The sequence below is a fragment of the Apis laboriosa genome, unplaced genomic scaffold (assembly GCF_014066325.1).
Source record: "Apis laboriosa isolate Shangri-la unplaced genomic scaffold, ASM1406632v1 scaffold62_cov152, whole genome shotgun sequence".
Taxonomy (NCBI): Eukaryota; Metazoa; Arthropoda; class Insecta; order Hymenoptera; family Apidae; genus Apis; species Apis laboriosa.
In genome coordinates, this window is record NW_025223954.1 from 152890 (window position 1) to 170960 (window position 18071).

An 18071-nucleotide genomic window follows, 5' to 3' on the forward strand; every position below is an offset into this window, starting at 1 on the left:
TTTTTCTTTTTTTTTTTTTTCTCTACCTCTTCGTTGTTGCGTTTCAACTTTCCGCGAACGCTTGATTTCCGTTCGAAAATTTTAATGAAAACTGAAAACTCCCGCCGCTTGTTGACTGGAAACGTTAATCGACTCTCCGATCAAATCCAAAGTTCTCGATGATTGCGAAACGATCGTCAAAGCGTTAAGTGGATTCGTGGAGGGGGGTGAAAAAGCGTGGCCGGATCGACGCCACTCGATAATTTTGCGGTAACGTCGAGATAGCTTTGACGATCGTGAAAAATGAAAAAAAAAAAAAAAAAGAGAAAAAAAAGAAGAGGAAGGAAGGGAGGGGAAATCAAACGCATCGAAATACCGTATCCCGTACAAGTTGAGCTTTGAAGAAGATTCGAAGACATTTATCCTCGATTGTTGGCAACCATCGAGGTTCTTTTCATCGTCCTTATAACGCGCGCAGAACCTTGGAGGACTTAATTACAAGGAAAAGACGATTACGGGAGAGGAGAGTAGATGGGGGGGAAGAAAGTGGATGGAGGACAGTCTGGGGAGAAGAAGGATCGAGAGAGAGAGAGGAAGGGGTTGGGCCGACTAGGAGGCGGTTGCACGATGGAATAAAAAGTTTCGTCGGGATTAACGATAACGACGATAATGAAGCCGCGTGTCACCGACGGGTTGGACGGGCGATCATTGTTCGACGTCGGATATCTCAGAGTCTTCTTGGAAATCTTTTCTTCGCTACCGGGGTTCGCGACAATGTTCCCGTTTTTCTCTCCGGATCGTCAGACGATGTCCTCCTCCTCGTTCCTCCCTTTTTTCCTTCCCGAGCAAGTTTCGCAGGAAGAAACGGAAAGTCTCGAAAGATCGACGAGTCAGCTTTTTATATAAATATTTTCAAGGAAATTTCATTCCTTGGTGGTTTCACGCGTTAATGCGCTGCACTTTGTGGAAGTGTGGAACGATGAATTCTCATCTAAATTTGCCGCAGAGAGAGAAAAGAAGAGAGAAAAAGAGAAAGAGAAAGAGAGTGTATACGTGTATAATTCCACTTATGAAATTGCATTTGGTCAACTGTTCGTTTCGGGAGAAGACATCGCAAAGAACGATGCAAATCTGTTTCGAGGGAATTGCGTCCTTTGTTAAACGTCGTACCAACTTTCAAACTTTCCTCTTTTTTCACCGATTCGTATCCTGAAACTTTCCACCAACTCTCGATCGATCGTCATTCTTTCTTCCGTCGTTTCTCTTCTCAATCGATCGTCGAGAATTTCGTAACGGTTCCGCTTTCTTCCAGACCATCTGATCTTCAATCGCGCGCCAGACGGATAAATATACATCCACGCCTTCGAGATACGTGGTTGGCATGGTCGATAGGAAAAGTTACGCGCCTCTCTCGCGTATCCCTAACGGACGTCACTGTTCCTCGAATCCCTATATATATATTAGACGTGTATAGATACAAACGATCTGCCCTTTTTCGCGGAAACAAAGCGTACGAGTCAGTGATGGAAACTCGTGGAAAGCGAGTAAAAGACTCGTGAATCGTGTGGTAGCCGCATTCTAGAAGATAGCCAAGTTTAGCCAAGAAAAATTTTGACGACAATTCGAGGGAAATTATATTTGATCTATATTTTAATTATTTATGATCTAAATCTATATTTTCTTACGATTAATACGCTTGGGATTTATCATATTTTCCATTCGATCGAAATATTGTGCGATTTACGTGGATGAGTTGCTCGACCGTGGGCGAGCAATATTCTTTTCAAATTCGTCGGATTTCGAGAAAAAGTACGAACGCGGTTAGTGAATATCTCCGTGGCAACAACTGCCGGCTCTCCCCGGATTTACTCTAAGTAAGTAATTGTAAGTAAATGAGGTGGTTCGCGAGCGTGCACTTGCTTGCGCGCTTACGCAGAAAAAAAAATGTATACGCGGGTGAAAGGATGGCTTGAATTTAATTAAAAAAATTTTTTTAAACGGATAGCCCGCGCTGAATGCCTGCATTACGACAGACACTTTCTTTAACCGTAGACACATTCATTCGACGATTTATGCGATAACGCACGCTATATTTTACGAGATATCTATTAAGAATCTAAATATCCAGAAGAATAGAAAAATTTCGAGAAATGAGAAAAAAACAGTCAAACCATTTAAAGATTTCACGAGGAGCGATTAAAATTTTTAAAAATTGAAAGACATATAAAGAATTGAAACGCGTCCAATATTCTACGAGGGACGTTCTCTAAGAAGGATGTAAGAGGGATGTCGCAAAAATAAATTAATTTGAAAAGTTGAAAAGTTAAAACGAAGGATCTAGAATAAAATTGCTGTTGCGTAATTTATATACCCGATATTCCACGCGAGATGTAAGAAGTTTGTACGAAAAATAAACGAATTTGGGGAAAAAAAAAACCGAAAGGCCGCAAAACCATTTGACGATCCGTAATTTGTGGCATGGGCGTTTATCTCGGTACGAGTATGTTTGATCGTAGTTTGCATGCGTTGAATATTCATATCGAAATGGGCGTATCGATACAGGGTTATCACACGCGAAATTCAACCGCTGGAAATTTTTATGGCCCATTACGAGGGTTGCCAATGGTGCATAATGAAAATAACATTTTCGTCCTGATTTTCAATTTTTTATCAGGACGGGGGACGGGTTGGAGGCCCGATCGAAATTGATTTACACGATTCCCGATCGCGATTCGTTACTTCCGTCTCCTGTGTATTTGTTAATTTAAAAGATAATATTCATGAAATACTATACCGGCCAATATCGCAAACCAATAATCCACGCTTCGATAATGCACTCGACCATATTGTCGCGTTTATTTTTTCACCATTTTTCCATCGTATTCCGTAGTTACAAATTCATAGATTCGAAATTCGTTGGCGTCCGGTCGAACGAGTCGTTATCGATCTAACGTTCCTTCCCTTCCGTGTTTATCGAGAGGACGCAAAACTCGAGGTTTCCTCGAGGTTTATTCCCTGTTCTCTGTTTACAGTTTCATCTATACGCCGCTAGATCAATAAATACACTCGGGCGACGCGTTGCGTCGTAATATTTCACTTAAGTTCGAGCATTCGACCAGTCAACGACGAACAAGTATTTATTGTCGGCAGACACGTAACGTCCACTTTCGGTCAGAAACTTATCTCGGTCGAAGTTTACTGGCACCGAGGCAAACGGAGAAAAGTTGGCTGCCAGAAGGTTACAGTCCCTGTAACAATGAACTAGCCGGAATCGCGATAGACGAGCCAAGACGAAGCTGGGTGCTCCTTTCTCCTCCATCTCTCGGCTACACTCTCGGTCAGAGATAACAGAGGTACGTGATTTTTCAAATTCTACCCGTACTTCTCTACCGCGTACACGTATACTTTCCGCTTATTGTTAGAATTATAGGGAATGGAAATTTCCTTCGTTTATCCGTTTTCCTTTTACGATAATGATCTTCTTTTAACGATCTTCTATTTTTTTAAATTATCCCTTTTCGATCGATTACTCTCCCCATGTTTTTATCCTTTTCTCGTTTTATTCCCTCTCCCCTCTCTTCCTCTTCACTTCGCTCATTCCTTTTTCTTTTCGCGTTTTCTCCACGCTCGTTTCGAAACCCGGAAGTGAAAGAACGAAAGACAGCAGTCATACGTACAGTTTAGAACGGTCCATTTTATTTCAAAAGTGAATTCGGTGGAAATCAAATCCAGCGGCTATGGGATTGAAACCCCGGGCAACCGGGTTGGATGGATAGACACCTCATCGATCGGTGCGTATATATATATTCACCAGGACCCGTAGATAAATCATTTTAACGTGCAACTTACCTTCTGATCCTTCTGCCAGATACACTGCCCCCTCTTCCCGAGCACGCGGCATATCAACTTCGCGTCTTGTCCGGGATTCACCTCGGTGTATTGGGGTGTCTCCTCGAATTGCTGAATACCACGGCACACTGCGAACACACAAAAGAAAGAAAAAATAACGGTCGTTAACGCTTCGACGCGAGTGCTTCTCTTTGGCGAAATTTCTTTTAACGACGTCCAAAATTTCTTGCAAGAAGAGAAATAACGAAAAAATGGAGCGCAGTTAACGAATTAAAATTTCTTCGAGAAGAATAAGAGAAATATAACAATTGAATTAAACTTAGTTTCGCGTGGAGAAGAGTATTATAGTGGAAAATTTTTTTCATCGTGAGAAAAATGGAATTAATATTAATGGATCAAAAAGAGAAGAAGAAGAAAATAAACTTTCTTTCGTAGAAGAAACCATATAGTCAATGAATTAAAATTCTTCCTTTGCGAAGAAATTGAACAAAGGAAAACAACGAGAAAAGAAATAAAAATAGCACGATTAATAAACCGAACAACGCATGGAGGACCAATAACTAGTTGAATCTGAATCGGTGCTTCCATAACTATAGTTGAATAGCGCGTTATGAAAGAAATTCTCGTATCAGGGAAGGACGAGGGGGTGGACGAGCGGAGAGAAAAGTTTTGTTTCGAGCCGATGGGGAAAATAACAGAGAGAAACGTATAAGCGTCGGTTTATCCGGGTATTAAAGCAGGCAGGTGCTCGTTAAAGTTGTTATTTAATTCGCAACTTCGATAAATTCGTTTAACCCGCTCGATCCGGCTACGGACCCCTCGATTTTCATCTCTCAGCTACCCCGATAAATTCTATCAACGGGGTAGATAATCGCGTTCCCCCGTTGCAAACGAGGCTCCCCGTCCTTAATTTACACGACAGCCAAGCTTTCTTTGATTAACAGAATTGCGTATTATTGGTTCGATCCGCGTTATTTGTTGGAGCTCGATCCCGATCTCGATGAACAACAACATGGGAACATGGTTAAACGATTAGATTATCGAGACGAATCTCTCTTCCGGCCAAGTCTCGAGAGAAGAAGAAACGGTCAAAAAAAGAGGGAGGGGGGAGGGAAAAACGTCGCTTTGTCGTTTTGTTATTCATACATTTTCCACGGGCTAATCCCGCGTGGGAAATTTTTGTCGAACCCGCCTAATGTCCACCCTCTCGTTCCCGTCCATTTCACGTTTTCGTTTTCAACGTGGGCCGACGTTGAAAGTTTTACGCGAGCTCGCATCGTTCTCGTTGGATTGCGCCGTTAAAAATTCAATTTTTCACCGAGATGGGAATGATTAATAAAGCGCGCTTTTTGCGCGCGCGCGCCCACCGTTACGCGAAAATAACTTTGCAAAATTAACAAACCGCCATCGTACGGATTCACCGCTGCTATTTTACGACCGCGAAAATGAACGTTACCTTACCAACGTGTATACGCAATCCGATATACGCAATCCATCCGCACACTCGGCACCGATTTCGCACCCCGCGCGGGGGTGATATTGAAACTGTCCCCAAATGCGATTCAGGGGCGCGAACAAACGGGCGCAAGTTGGTTAGAGCAAGGGGTCGATAAGGGGAACGGCGGACTTGGAAAATAATTTATAACCGGTCGTTGTGATTCACGGCCGAGACAAAGACCTTGCCCCAAGTTACAACGTAGCTTGCCGGGAATTATGCATTCCCCCAGGCCCCGAACTGCTCGACTTATTTTCAACGAGTGGCAGAGATAAAGCGGAATTTCCTCGAGTTCCGGCTAGTTATCCCGCGCGAACGGCTTATGAATTAATATCGCGGGATATCGAGAATACTTCGAGGGAATATTTTAGCGGAATATTCGGGCTGGTGGATCGATCGAGGGAGGGAGGGGGGAGAAGGGAGGGTGAAATAAAATCTAAAATTCATCGTCGTCGTAACTATGGCCGTGGAATCTCCGATCAGCGGGTGGATGGGCGAAGATGGCGGGGATGGAGGGAGGTGGAGAGAGGAGCGAAGCAATCGTCGATCAGGGATGGCGGTTACGGGTAAAAGTTAAAGAGTTTCGCAACAGGTCGGGCGAAAGGATAAATTCGAGGCTCCCCCCACTTCACGCCCCACTCGACTGCGAGTCGGATTTCTATCGCGAACGAAGGGAGGGGAAGGGATGGTAAATATATTCCGATGAAAATCGCGTAAAATGAATTAATGATGTCGAAATGAACGGTATAAGTGCTTTGGTAGGTTAATATTTTTTTATGTATTTTTTCCCTCTCTCTTCATCTTTCTCTTTCAAATTTATTTGGAAGTATATTTTTTTTTTTTGCAGAGAATTTGTAATTTTTTATTTCTTCGTAATTATAAATTTAATTATATATTATAGATTTAGAGAGATGGTAAATATATATTGCCACATGAAATTGGGTAGAACGAATTAATCGCGTCGAAATTCAATCGTTTGGACAGTGAATATATTTTTTAAATCTATTTCTCTCTAACATACATTACATCGGTAGATACGTTTTTCCGTGGTGATTTTTGTAAATCGAGTTTTTTGTAATTGGACGTATTTATAAACGTGACATTGGCAACGAACGAAATTCAATTGCCCGTATCTTTTAATCTATTTATCAAATACAAATCCGTGATAAATTTTTCGCGAGAAATTAATCGAATCGGATTAATTTGAATTTCTTCTTAATACGAACGAAATTATTTATAAATTTAACGGCAAATAAGATTATAAGATTTTCGAAAACTATCCAGATTAGTAGTAAATACCGTCGCGACGGTGACAAACAGAAGCATACAGAAAGTTCGGCGATTCTGTGGGGGAAAGATCTCGAAGCTGGAAAAGTTAAACGAGCGAGGTGTTTTCGAGGCGGCGTACGAATCGAAAAATTTACGAGACTTGTTCACGAGCGAGTAAATCAATACGTTGTCGCGAGCATCGCGCGCGATAAAATCCTCTATCGTTATTAGTAGAGAGGAGCCGAGCTGTTTCTCTCCCTTCATCCTGTCCCCTTTCAAAAGCCGCTTTCGATGCACACCCGCATTACGGTTTTCCGTCTCGCTGGCTCGCGCTGATTGGCTTCAGAATCGTCCAATTATTAATCTCTCATCTGGTTTTCCATGGAAAGCTAAACCGGTCAGGTGGCGCGTGATAGGTCGTTGCCAGAATCATTCGACTGCGCGTATTAATCAAGTTTGTGGGCCAAGCATAACGAGTCATCTCTGTCGTTAGTTACGCTTCTCTCTTGTTACTATCCGTTTCATTCCGCTGTTTCGTATTTCGCTCGAGGCTCGGCTCGTAACGATAAACGACAACGTTCTTTAACGTTCATTGACGCAAATGTCGGTTATTGTCGGCGTTGTCAGATTCGCATTGATGCGCTGGCAAATCACGTCTATAATATCATATATATATACGTATAAGCGTTTTCAATTACGTTGAACGCAATTTTATGGGAATTAAATTAGGAAAACGGAAGCATCGATATTGCGGGGAAATCACCGTTGTACGATCGCATCAGAATGTTCTAACTTCGTGTTTTTCCTATTACTTTCGTGGATTTATCGGTGTAATTATTTTTTCCTGTGTCGTATAGAAAAATTTATAATTCGATAATAATGAGAAATACAATGCAAAAGTTCAAACATTCGAGATTAGAATAAAAAAAAACTCAAATAACAATATCCAATTATTACTAATAATAATTGTAAAACGCGAGATTGTTAAACACGAATCGACCTCCTTTCTCCTTTAATTTCCCTGTAACAAGGAAAGAAGGGAAAGAATTAAAAAGAAAAAGAAATGAAATTTTTGAGGCCAAGCCGCAAAACGAAACTAGCGCGTCGACCGGTTAAATCGTTCCAACGTCGTTCTCCCTTTTTTATTTCGCGGAACGAAGCCGAGTTTCGCCTCGCCAAGTCACGAACAACTCAGCTGGAGGGATAAATCGCGGAAGGGTGAAACGATCGATCGCCCCTCCCCCTCGGTGGCAAATCGTTCTATTAATTTCGAAAGATTTTCGAAGGTTGAAAAAGTTTCGCGGTTAATCTTATCGACGATGGTTCGCGGCATCGATCGAGACAGGCAAAAAGCCGGATGGAACCTTGTCTAGGAACGAACCGCGTAATGCTTGCAATGCGAGCAATTTCACGCCAACCGACTCTCGCCCCGATTCGATGTTCGATTGTGCCCGCGGATTACGAAGCAATTACGCCCGCTTCTCTCGTGTCCGATCGGCTAAAGAGCTGACCTTTTCGACATTCACGATTCCATTCGTAATTTGTTTCCGACCAACGATCGTGTTCAGAGATTACAAATTCCCACCAACGGTACTTATTACCCTTGTACGAACGAGATCCTCCTCCTCCTCGTCGATCGATCCAAGCATCTTCTTCTTTTTTTCAAAGCGGGGGAAAAAAAGAAAAAAATTATTCCATTCTTGAAATATATCGTCGAACGTGTCCTCGGATAACGAACCTGCCATCCTTTTCGAATGATGTTCGAGTCAACAGTCGTGATAATTAATTATCCGTATTTGTCGCGGTAACGAGGCCATTATCTCGCTACCATATACTTATATCCTGGAATATTTCACGAGTATCTCGATGAACATTCTCCTTACGAGTTTGTGTATATACATAGAGGCTAATTCCACGGGAAAGAGCAACTTGGAAGAGGATTATGCGAGGGAGAGGGAAAATCTATTTTTGATAGGCTTTGAATTATTACGAGGAATATATATATATATGTAGGAAAATTTACGAGGTGTAAGGTAGGTAGCGATTTTGTGTGGATTTCGAACTGTTTTGTGCAAGCAGGAAGAGGATTTTGGGATTCATCCTTCTCCCCGCATCAAAAGAAATTTTTGATTAACGATACAACGATCGAAAATTAATTTTGATCGTTTTTGATGCAACTTTTAAAATTTAAATTATTCCCTTAAAAATTGGAATAAAATCACTTTTTAACTGATCGTGTCAAAAGAACTGATAGGTTTATACAGAATCTTTTCAAGATTGGATCTCTCGGCAGCAAAGATGTTCATCGCGAGATCCGGGACGATTTACAAGAAGAAACAAAATTGTAAAGAAACGCGTTCAGTTTGAGTTACATATCCGGATGACGCGTTTCCTCGATTTATTCGTCGACCGGACATCTCTCTTCGAAAATGTAAAACAGATACGACGACTTTTGAAACACGAGGCGAACTTTCGCGACCATCTTTTTCTCCCTTCCGAATGGAAACTATACCGGATAAAGTTTCCTCCCTCTCGAAAAAGAAGAAAAGAAAAAAAAAATAGAAAAACCAGAAGATAGAAAAGAAGCTTGTAGGAAAAGGGAAAAAAGGATTTCGGTGACACATGTTTCCAAGCGTGGAAGAATTAACGACCTGTTGTTTACCTCCCCTCCTCCTCCCCTTCCCCGTTCAATGCAATCCTGGCGAATACTTTATTCGAGAGAGAGAGAGAGAGAGAGAGAGAGAGAGAGAGAGAGAGAGAGAGAGAGACAAATGGGTATCTTAAATGTTCTCTGAACGTATCTCTCTTCCCATAAGATTAAGTCCGCGCGTCCGCCGTGATTGGCAATCGACGAGGATGGATCGTGGGACAAATTCCTGCCTATATTCCTGGCTATATTCCTCTCCCAGATTTTCCGGGATAAACAGAGAGGAGTTGGAAAGGTTGGAAAGTCCGCTCGAGTGCATTTACATCGATCCATCGGTGGAGGATAATTTAAAAGGACAAGGTTTTCGCTTCGACCTGTCGATCGAGGGAAGGGAGGGAGACAGAGAGAAAGAGAGAGAGAGAGAGAGAAGAGGGAAGAAAAAAATGGAGAAGAGAAAGAAAAAAAGTTACATCTCGAGGGGGATAACAAATGCGTCGGCCGGCGGAACTTGACGAGGAACGTTTCGACGTTACAGCTTTCACGGGGAGGGAGGAGGTGCTTTTAAATTAAAGCGCGCATGGGGGGAGAGGAAAGACAAAAAAAAAAAAAATAAGCAAAGCCTGCTTTTTCCTTCCCCACGTCTCGTTCCAGTATTTTCGTTTTATTCGTGACAAGTATACCGGGACGTAAGGAGAGGGACGATTTTGAAAATTTGTGTATTCCCGCAACAGGGGTGGTTATCTAATTTACCCTTTAATCGGGTAGTGAAAAAAGGCGAAAAAAGCAAGGCGACGGATATATTTTTCTCTTTCTGGATATATTTTCCTCGGTGTTGTACAAACGCAGCTCGTTTGAGGAGACACAGGTTTTTAAAAACAAACAACTCGCACCAGTTTAATTTGTTTTTTTACCTGCTGCGAAACGGCCTCGTGACGGGATCTCGTGAATAACGAACAGTTAGGATACATCTCTTCTACCCCCCTCCCCGATAAAATGAAATGGAGACGATCGTGTAAAAGGATGGAGGATCGGGAGAAAAAGAAAAATGGGGGAAAAAGGGAAAGGAGGAGGAGGGAGGTGAAAAAGGGAGCGAAAGAAGAAAGGACTGCGAGTTTCAATATATCGTACCCGTACCCCGTGACAGTTTTTAATCGCAAAAGCACGTTATTGGTGACTCGATGCGCTATATCGTGTCCCCTGCATCGGTCGAGTATATTTTTTCCCCCCTCCCCCGGCTGCCGTATGCAACTATCGATGCTGTATATCCGCGGGACCTCTATATTTTCTACGTACGGGCACGTACGTACATACATACATACATACATACATACATACCTCTTCTTCGTCGACACTCGACGCCATTGTTGCGAATTAAACGCAACGAGATACCGCGCCTCCAGTTGGCGTTGCCTCGACACGATATGTACACAGATTTCGATCCATCTCTCTCCATCCACCGATGTTTCGATTTTTCGAAACTTTTTTTTCTTTTCCTCTAAAATTCTCTTTTCTCTTCACACGCGTGGAAACTGTCGATCCTCTCGATCGCTTAAGACTCGCCGTTTTAAGAACGGCGAAACGTTAATAAAAGGATATCTTTTATTGACGTGAACGCGACAAGCTCTCGTACGATTTGCAATTTTAAATTCAGCGCAGCATCCGCGGCAATAAACGATCCAATTGCGCGGCGTCGCGCGCGCTTTATCGTGATTAAATGTCAACACGATCGGAGGCCGGCGATATCGAGTTATCTAAAATTTTTCCAATTACGAAACTGGCGGCCGAGGCCACTTGGTATTGGCTCACTGGCATTCGATGATCATCCTCTTCCCGCTATTTCGTATCGTGCCCAACATTTTTGTCCGTGTATCGTGGCCGAAAATCGGGCCGGTCAACCCGCGTCACGTTTCGTCGTTCGAAAATTGTTACGTCGCGATCGTGTTCACGCTGTTGAAAAAAGGGAAAGATCTTAAATGTTTTAAGATGATCGATCGACGTAGATCTTGCGAACAATCCTTTCGACGTGAAATCGATTTTTATTACTTCGAACATCGTGAACGAGTGTCTTCGTTTTAATTTAAATAGAGGGATTGATTCGGAAATACGATAACTCAACGATATCGAAGCAAAGTTATTATTTTAAAAAGAACGAAGTAAGGAATTTCTTTGCTTGATCGATGTCCTCTTCCACCGCATTCAAATTCCATTCCAAAAAATTTACGTCTACATCATAGATCGTTGCACATCTATCGAATATAATCGTTCCTCGAGTTATTTGTTCAAGCTCCCGAATCAATCTGTGTTCATATTCAATATCAAAATTGATCTCATCATCGAAATTTGCTCCTCTTCGCGAGTAATTATAAACCTTTAAATTTCGAATTCCCCCTTTTTCCCAACACCCTGTATCCTTACTCGTGTTTCCCTTTTATCGGCGAGGCAACTCCTATCGACGTTCGTTGGTTAATTCCAAGAAGGAACGCAAATTTAATAGAAACGGTACAGTAATCAACAAGAGAATCGACGACGACGTCCACCCACCCACCCGCTCGCCTCGTTTTTGCATATCGACGTCTGCCGCCGCATTATGAATTCACGCGTCGAAAACGCGCGGAAACGTTCAAAGGGCGAAGCTTGGCCTCCACTTTTAAATCCAAGCGATCGGTAATTAAATTGTTGCGCGAATTAACGTTGCCGCCCGATCGTGCAATCGCCTCTCGCAATCGGAATCGCGCCCTTTTCCCACCCACTCCCCCCTTCCCTGCGGTTCGTGTATCGAGGAATAAAATTTCCTCTTGTTGCCTCCTCTCTCTCTCTCTCTCTCCCTTCCTCCCTCTTACTCGCATTGGTTCCGTTTCGCGGGGCAAACACGAGCTCGAGCGGAACGAGCGCCACTCCAGCGAAAAATTACGGTTTCAAGGAGCCACGGGAAATCTATGTTGTTTTTATCCCCGACTCGCGAACCGTTTTTCGCGTTTTCGAGTATCGCTCGTGCGTAAAGCAAATTTCATCGACGCTATAGAGGGCAGTGGAGGGATGGAGAGATCGTAATTGGCGTGCGCGGATCGACGGTATCGGAGACACGGAAAGTAGGGGGTGCGTTTTCGAATTTCGTCGAGACGAAACTTTCTACGCTCCCTTTCCACCTCCTCGAGCGAAACCAGGAGAAACTCGCGAGCGACCTTTTCGCCACGCTTTATTCGATCACGATTTTACGAAAGGCCATCCGTCTTGATATTTGGTCGACACACAACCCGCGTCGCGTTTTCCTCCAATTACGTCGATACGGTGCTGAATTTTTCATTTCTCACTGCACGACTTCAACTATCGTGCACGAGTGAACCGTGCCTCGATCTATATTATTTATTTTTCGAAGAAAATAAGTTACTTCTTTTTACCACGACTGGACACATACGCTCGGGCGAACGAATTTTATTTGGTTCTTGGAAAGGGGAGAGTTTGCCACGGACATTGAAAAGTACGGGTAATGATTTTCCCGCGAATTTCCAACGCGTTTGTAGATTAATCTTTTCTCACCGCGCGATACGATTGCAACGAATAATATCCGTCGACACCCCCTTTTTCCCCTTTTTCCTTCCATCTCTTCCTCCTTCCTTTTCTCTCCTTTTTTTTTTTCCGCGCGGCGATTTTATCGTAAAACGTTTAGTCCGTTTCAATCGACCACCACCCACTCTCGAGAAGCAAAATATTTTCATACTCCGCGACAAAATTGTTTTCGCACATGGCGCAATACCGATACGCTCCTCGGTATCTGTTGCAATTTTCATTCAAACAATGTTTCCATGTTTTATGAATAAAAATATATCGAATAAAACACTCGATCCGACAGATCGTCGATTTCGCCGCGCGTTCGTGGGAGGAAGAGAGAGAGAGAGAGAGAGAGAGAGAGAAAATTTATTACCACCAATGACGAAACCCATTGTGCCCGCGAATCACGGTTTTTTGAATGGCAGTCGACGAACGCCACGTTCGAAACAAATATTCCCACCCTTCCCTCAACCAGGTATCGTTAAAAGTAATCGCGGCCACCTCTCCACCCCGCGAAAAAACTTGTATTATATTATCGTGGCGCTAAAAGCCAACGTGTTTTTCGCAGCAAGATCCGCGAAAACCAAAAGTTTTACGTACACGCTTTCTGTTCCAATTCGGATTACGCGTAAAATTGTACGCGCTCCACCGTAATATACGAGCGACGTGGATCGGGTATTAAATTACGGAGAAGGGTTGGAGGGCTGGGTATCAAAATTTCGTAGGAAACGTTTCAGCACTTTTCGAGGAGCGTCCGTGGAAATCTAATTAACGCGGGACCGTTTTTAGCTTGGTTTTTTGGCGGGTGGGGAAAAAAAAAATTTTTTTTTTTCCAGCGCGAAAAATGGGGATAGAACCAAAGGAAATAAATGGGGATGAGAGAAAGAGTGTATTCTCGGCGATTTCTGTACGCGACGCGATGCGAAATCCACAGTTTCAAATCGATTTAATCTTTGGCATTTCCGATGTAAAAACGTCATCGGGTCAGTCGAATTTTTCCTATCCCCCAGAAAATTATAGTCCGCTCCACGATTCAATCAACTCCCATCTCTTCCCCTTCGCCGCGGCTATTTTTTTTTTTTCGTTTCTCTCTTTTCCTTCTTTTTTTTTCTTTTTTTCTTGTTTTCTTTTTTTTCATTCCACGGCTTCGAAATAGTTGGACGCATCAATCTCGAAGGAATTCGACGGCCGAAGTGACGTTCGATAATGAAAGCTATTAGAACGATCATTGAAAACTGGCGGCGTGCTTCGATCGCAGCAATTTTCATCCCTCTTCCGTTAACTCTTTATCGATCGATCCCGATAAACGATAAATCGACTTAAACAAGTCATAAAGAGTAATCATCGTGGTGTTTTTTTTTTTTTTTTTTTTTACCCCCGCGAATGGAAATTTTCGCGTTTCACCCTCGTTATCGGCTCGTTTCCTATTCAGTCGGATGATGTACACTACCGTTCATAAGTGTTTGGACACCTCCGATCGATACGCGGTACAGTAAAAATCCATTTATAGGAAATTTGACGCGGAGGCAGAAACAATCCGTATAATCGTGATACGAGCTTCTATACCGATCATTCTTTCCACCACTTTGAAGTTTTTAAATAAATAGAGTTTTTGTTCGTTCGGATAAGTGGATCGACAACATTCGTTCCTATATTTATATGATTGGAACGAATGTTCTTACGTAATCCCATCCCTCGTATATTAAAGTTCATAATTACGAAAGATGGAATACGAATAGATAGGAAAAAACGCGCGATTTTATTTGATATATCGTCGTCGATAGATTTATCGTTGGCAAACTTCAAAGGAATCGTATGTAGAATCGGTGTGGAAAGATTAATTCGCGTGCTACGGTATACGCATAGATAGTTAGTGAATTAAACAACGAAAGAATTCATTTTCTCGAAACGCGATATATCCAAGGAATTAATTTCACGTTTTATTCCGGATGCGATAAAAGTAATTTAATATCATCCAGAAATCCTTTCACGCGTAATTTTCCTAATCGAAAGGTATCTCTGTGAAAAGGTATCCTAAAGTCACAGCATCCAAAAATTGTCGACGAATATGGCGAAATTGGAGAAAATTCGAGTCGTTTTTAAAAAACTTACGTACGAAATCCATCGTTGGAACTTCTTCGAATGATCAAGTTCGCGAGGAGGGGGCACGCGATTTAATCGAAAAAGTGAAGACGCGCTATACGTGCAAAGTTTAATCATGAATCTTGAATGAGCGCGACGACGTACTCCCAAGAGTTATTCCCACGTTTTCGTCCGCGGATGTCGTATCATCCGTTCTTAGGCGGAAGAAAAGCGAAATGTCAGTTGCCTCGCGACCGATTTTCCCCACCCCATAAAACGCATCCAGGGAAATTCCGCTCTTAATGCACGCGACCTGGTTCTCTGGCGCGATCTGTTCAACCCTATCCTCGCCGGCAATATCCACTTTTGGAACGCGTATTTTGATATCGCGCGAGAGAATCCCCGAAAGGGGTAGGGCATGTTCCATTCCTCGTAATCACGCCAGGCTGCGTTTCCTCTTGATTACAATTGAACACAGGATTTTCGTTCCCTCGCGAATTTCCGTTTCTCCGACTCCTCTCTCCCTCTCTCCCTCTCTCTTTACCCGCGCCTTGTTACAACAAACGTTTCCACGCGTTCTCCGTCGCGACGTAGACGCGCGCGTTAAGCGTTGAAACACGAGGGGAAGAAAGAGAGAGATCAAGGGGACGACGATTGTTATTTCACAATTCTCTCTCGCCCCCGTCCCGATGCTTCCCTCCGCGCTCCTTTTCGCGGTTAACGAGGCTCGAGCACGGTTTTAATTGCGTTCCTTGGTTGCCAGAGAGAGGAGGAGGAGGAGGAGGAGGAGGATAGGTCCTGGCCGTTACAGCTCTAGGACGAATCCCGGAAAACAGCCGCGTTACAAAAGCGTTACGAATCGAGAGAAAAAAGGGAGAAAAAGGCGCGCGGAGAAGAAAATATCCGCGCGCAGACGGAGGACGCGGGTCTCAGGTCCGGATGCACGGGTCCCGTTAGTAACGACGTTTCGAGGGCCGCCATGCGGCGTCGCCATGCGGAAAAAGGGCTCGGGGCAAAAACACGCGCGTGGGATCTCGTCGTTAACGAGGATCGCGGAAACCTTTGTAACCTTTGTAACCGGTCGAGAGAAAGAAGCGAGGAGAGAGGGAGGAGGGAGGAAAGAGAAACGGCTCGCTGCAACTTTCTCCGCGCCACGTTTCTCTTTCTTAAACGCCTCTGATGATCCTCGATCCCGTTCTTTCCTCTCCCCTCCGCTATCCTTATCGCTTATCGTTTTCGCGCGGCGCGAAACGATATCGTTTTACAGTCTCTCTCTCTCTCTCTCTGTCCCTTTCCTCTTCGCTTGGATCGAGGAGGAGCGATACCCCGTATCCTCGTTCGATTAACCCTTGCTCGAGAAGCTCGCAGCAAAGAGCGAGTCATGGCCGATGGAATATCCACTCTCGACCGCGGAATAATACGAATACTTGTTGCACGCAGAATTCGTGTCGCGCTTCCTCTTCGTTTGCCTCGTTGTCTCGTGTTTGCTCCACTACTACCACCCCCTCCTCCGTATCGACCCCGATCCCCTTACTCCGTTTCGCTTCGACCCACCCGAGACGTTCGCGTTCACGTTCGCTTATCTTCTGGTTGCCCGTTTACCACCTTCTCGACAATGGGACGATGCAGGTCTGGGATGGATTCCATTCCATCGGCGAAACACCGAAATCGCGTGATGAAAACGGCGGAAGCGCAAAGGGATGAGGATTCCTCTCGATACGTGGAAGCGTGGGCCGGAAGGAGGTGGAAAAAAGGAGGGGGAGGGGTCGCACAGGGACAGGACGCGTGTGGGGAGAGATGGCCGGGTTTGTAACACGCGATAATTCACTGTCGGTCGCAGAGGCGGCTGGAAATGGAGTCACCACCCCCTGCGAGGCACAAGGGGTGGCCGGCTTAAACGGGTTTGTATCCTCGATGAGGGCTAAATTAGGTTAGCGCGAAAACAGCCTATACATACCTTCCCGTGCTCCCTTCCCTTTCTATCCTCGGCGCAACTTGCACCGACGATTCTACTTTTACAGCTCGGCTCTCCACGTCTGGGAAGGAACTACTTTCTATTTAGTTTTGCTTCCTAGTTGCGGAGGCAGCCTCGTTGCGTTCACGCGTCCTATTTACGCGATTCGAACGAGTCGTTCCTTCAACGAACGAATACTTGGAATACTTAGGTGTCTTACTTAGGTTCGATGGTATGGTGCAACGATATTGTTATTTACGGCTCTGCGTGTCTCTCTTCGAAATTCGTTTTCATCCATCCATCGTTCTTTCGCTTGTCTCCTGTTCCGAATAACGGTGTGACAAAGCAAAATAAAGAAAAAAGAAAAAAAAATGGAAAAATTCTCGGACAGACACCTATCTATCTCGAACACGTATCCTATCATCAAAATATTTGGCGCGCACTGTAAATTCCAACGAATCTGTAAACACACGTTGATTGATTCAACGGGATGGAATGGATGAATAGGAGGATATTTACAAAATCGGACAGCGTAGGTGAGGGTTGAATCGAGGAAAATAGCTTAATCATGCACTAATTAAATCGGTGAAGGGCGAATTCGCGTATCCGAATAGAATTCGCTACTACCCTCGATCCCCCTCCCCCATTCATTGTGAATCATTCTGTAGGAAACACGGACGCGCGAGGTCACCCCGTTGTTTGACGTTCGCGGCGGGCTGCCGATGACGAATTTTCAAAATATCCGGACGTTGACGCGAGCCGGTCGCGCGACAGAGAGAGAGAGAGAGAGAGAGAGAGAGAGACAGAGAGAGAGGGAAAGCTCGTCGCCCCGTTGACGAGAATATTCCGCGTTTTCTGTTTTGATAAACGAGCTCTAGAGAATTAAATTCCCTCGCCCTTCCACCCTGCGCGGCCACTCCTATTTCGCCAACGTCCAACACCAGGTTTTCCTCGTTTTTCCACCGAGGCTCGTTTCCACCCTCTTTTTCTACCGTGACCCGGCCACGGCCCGCGTCCAGAACGTAACACAGATTAATCTGTTTGTTGATCCTATTCCCTTACGCTTTTTTCACCCTTTCCAACCTCCCCCCCTTTTTTCGCTCCTCTTCCCTCCTTTCCATCGCGCGAGATTTCCTCTCTCGTTACAACCTACCAATCCAGTCGCAAATTCCTCTTCCTTTTCCTTCTAAATTTCTCTCTCTCTCTCTCTTTCTCTTCGAGAATACCATCCGCTGATGCCAACGTGA

At 44.1% G+C, this 18071-nt stretch overlaps 1 protein-coding gene across 1 annotated transcript in view; it reads right to left on the bottom strand.

Annotated features, from left to right (window-relative positions):
• Window positions 1-18071, bottom strand: part of LOC122718366 (kin of IRRE-like protein 2) — a 119443-nt gene that overhangs the window by 30258 nt on the left and 71114 nt on the right. Inside the window, exon 2 of the mRNA XM_043943335.1 lies at window positions 3829-3956. Coding sequence (XP_043799270.1) covers window positions 3829-3956 — 128 coding nt within the window. The remainder of the gene's footprint in view (window positions 1-3828; window positions 3957-18071) is intronic.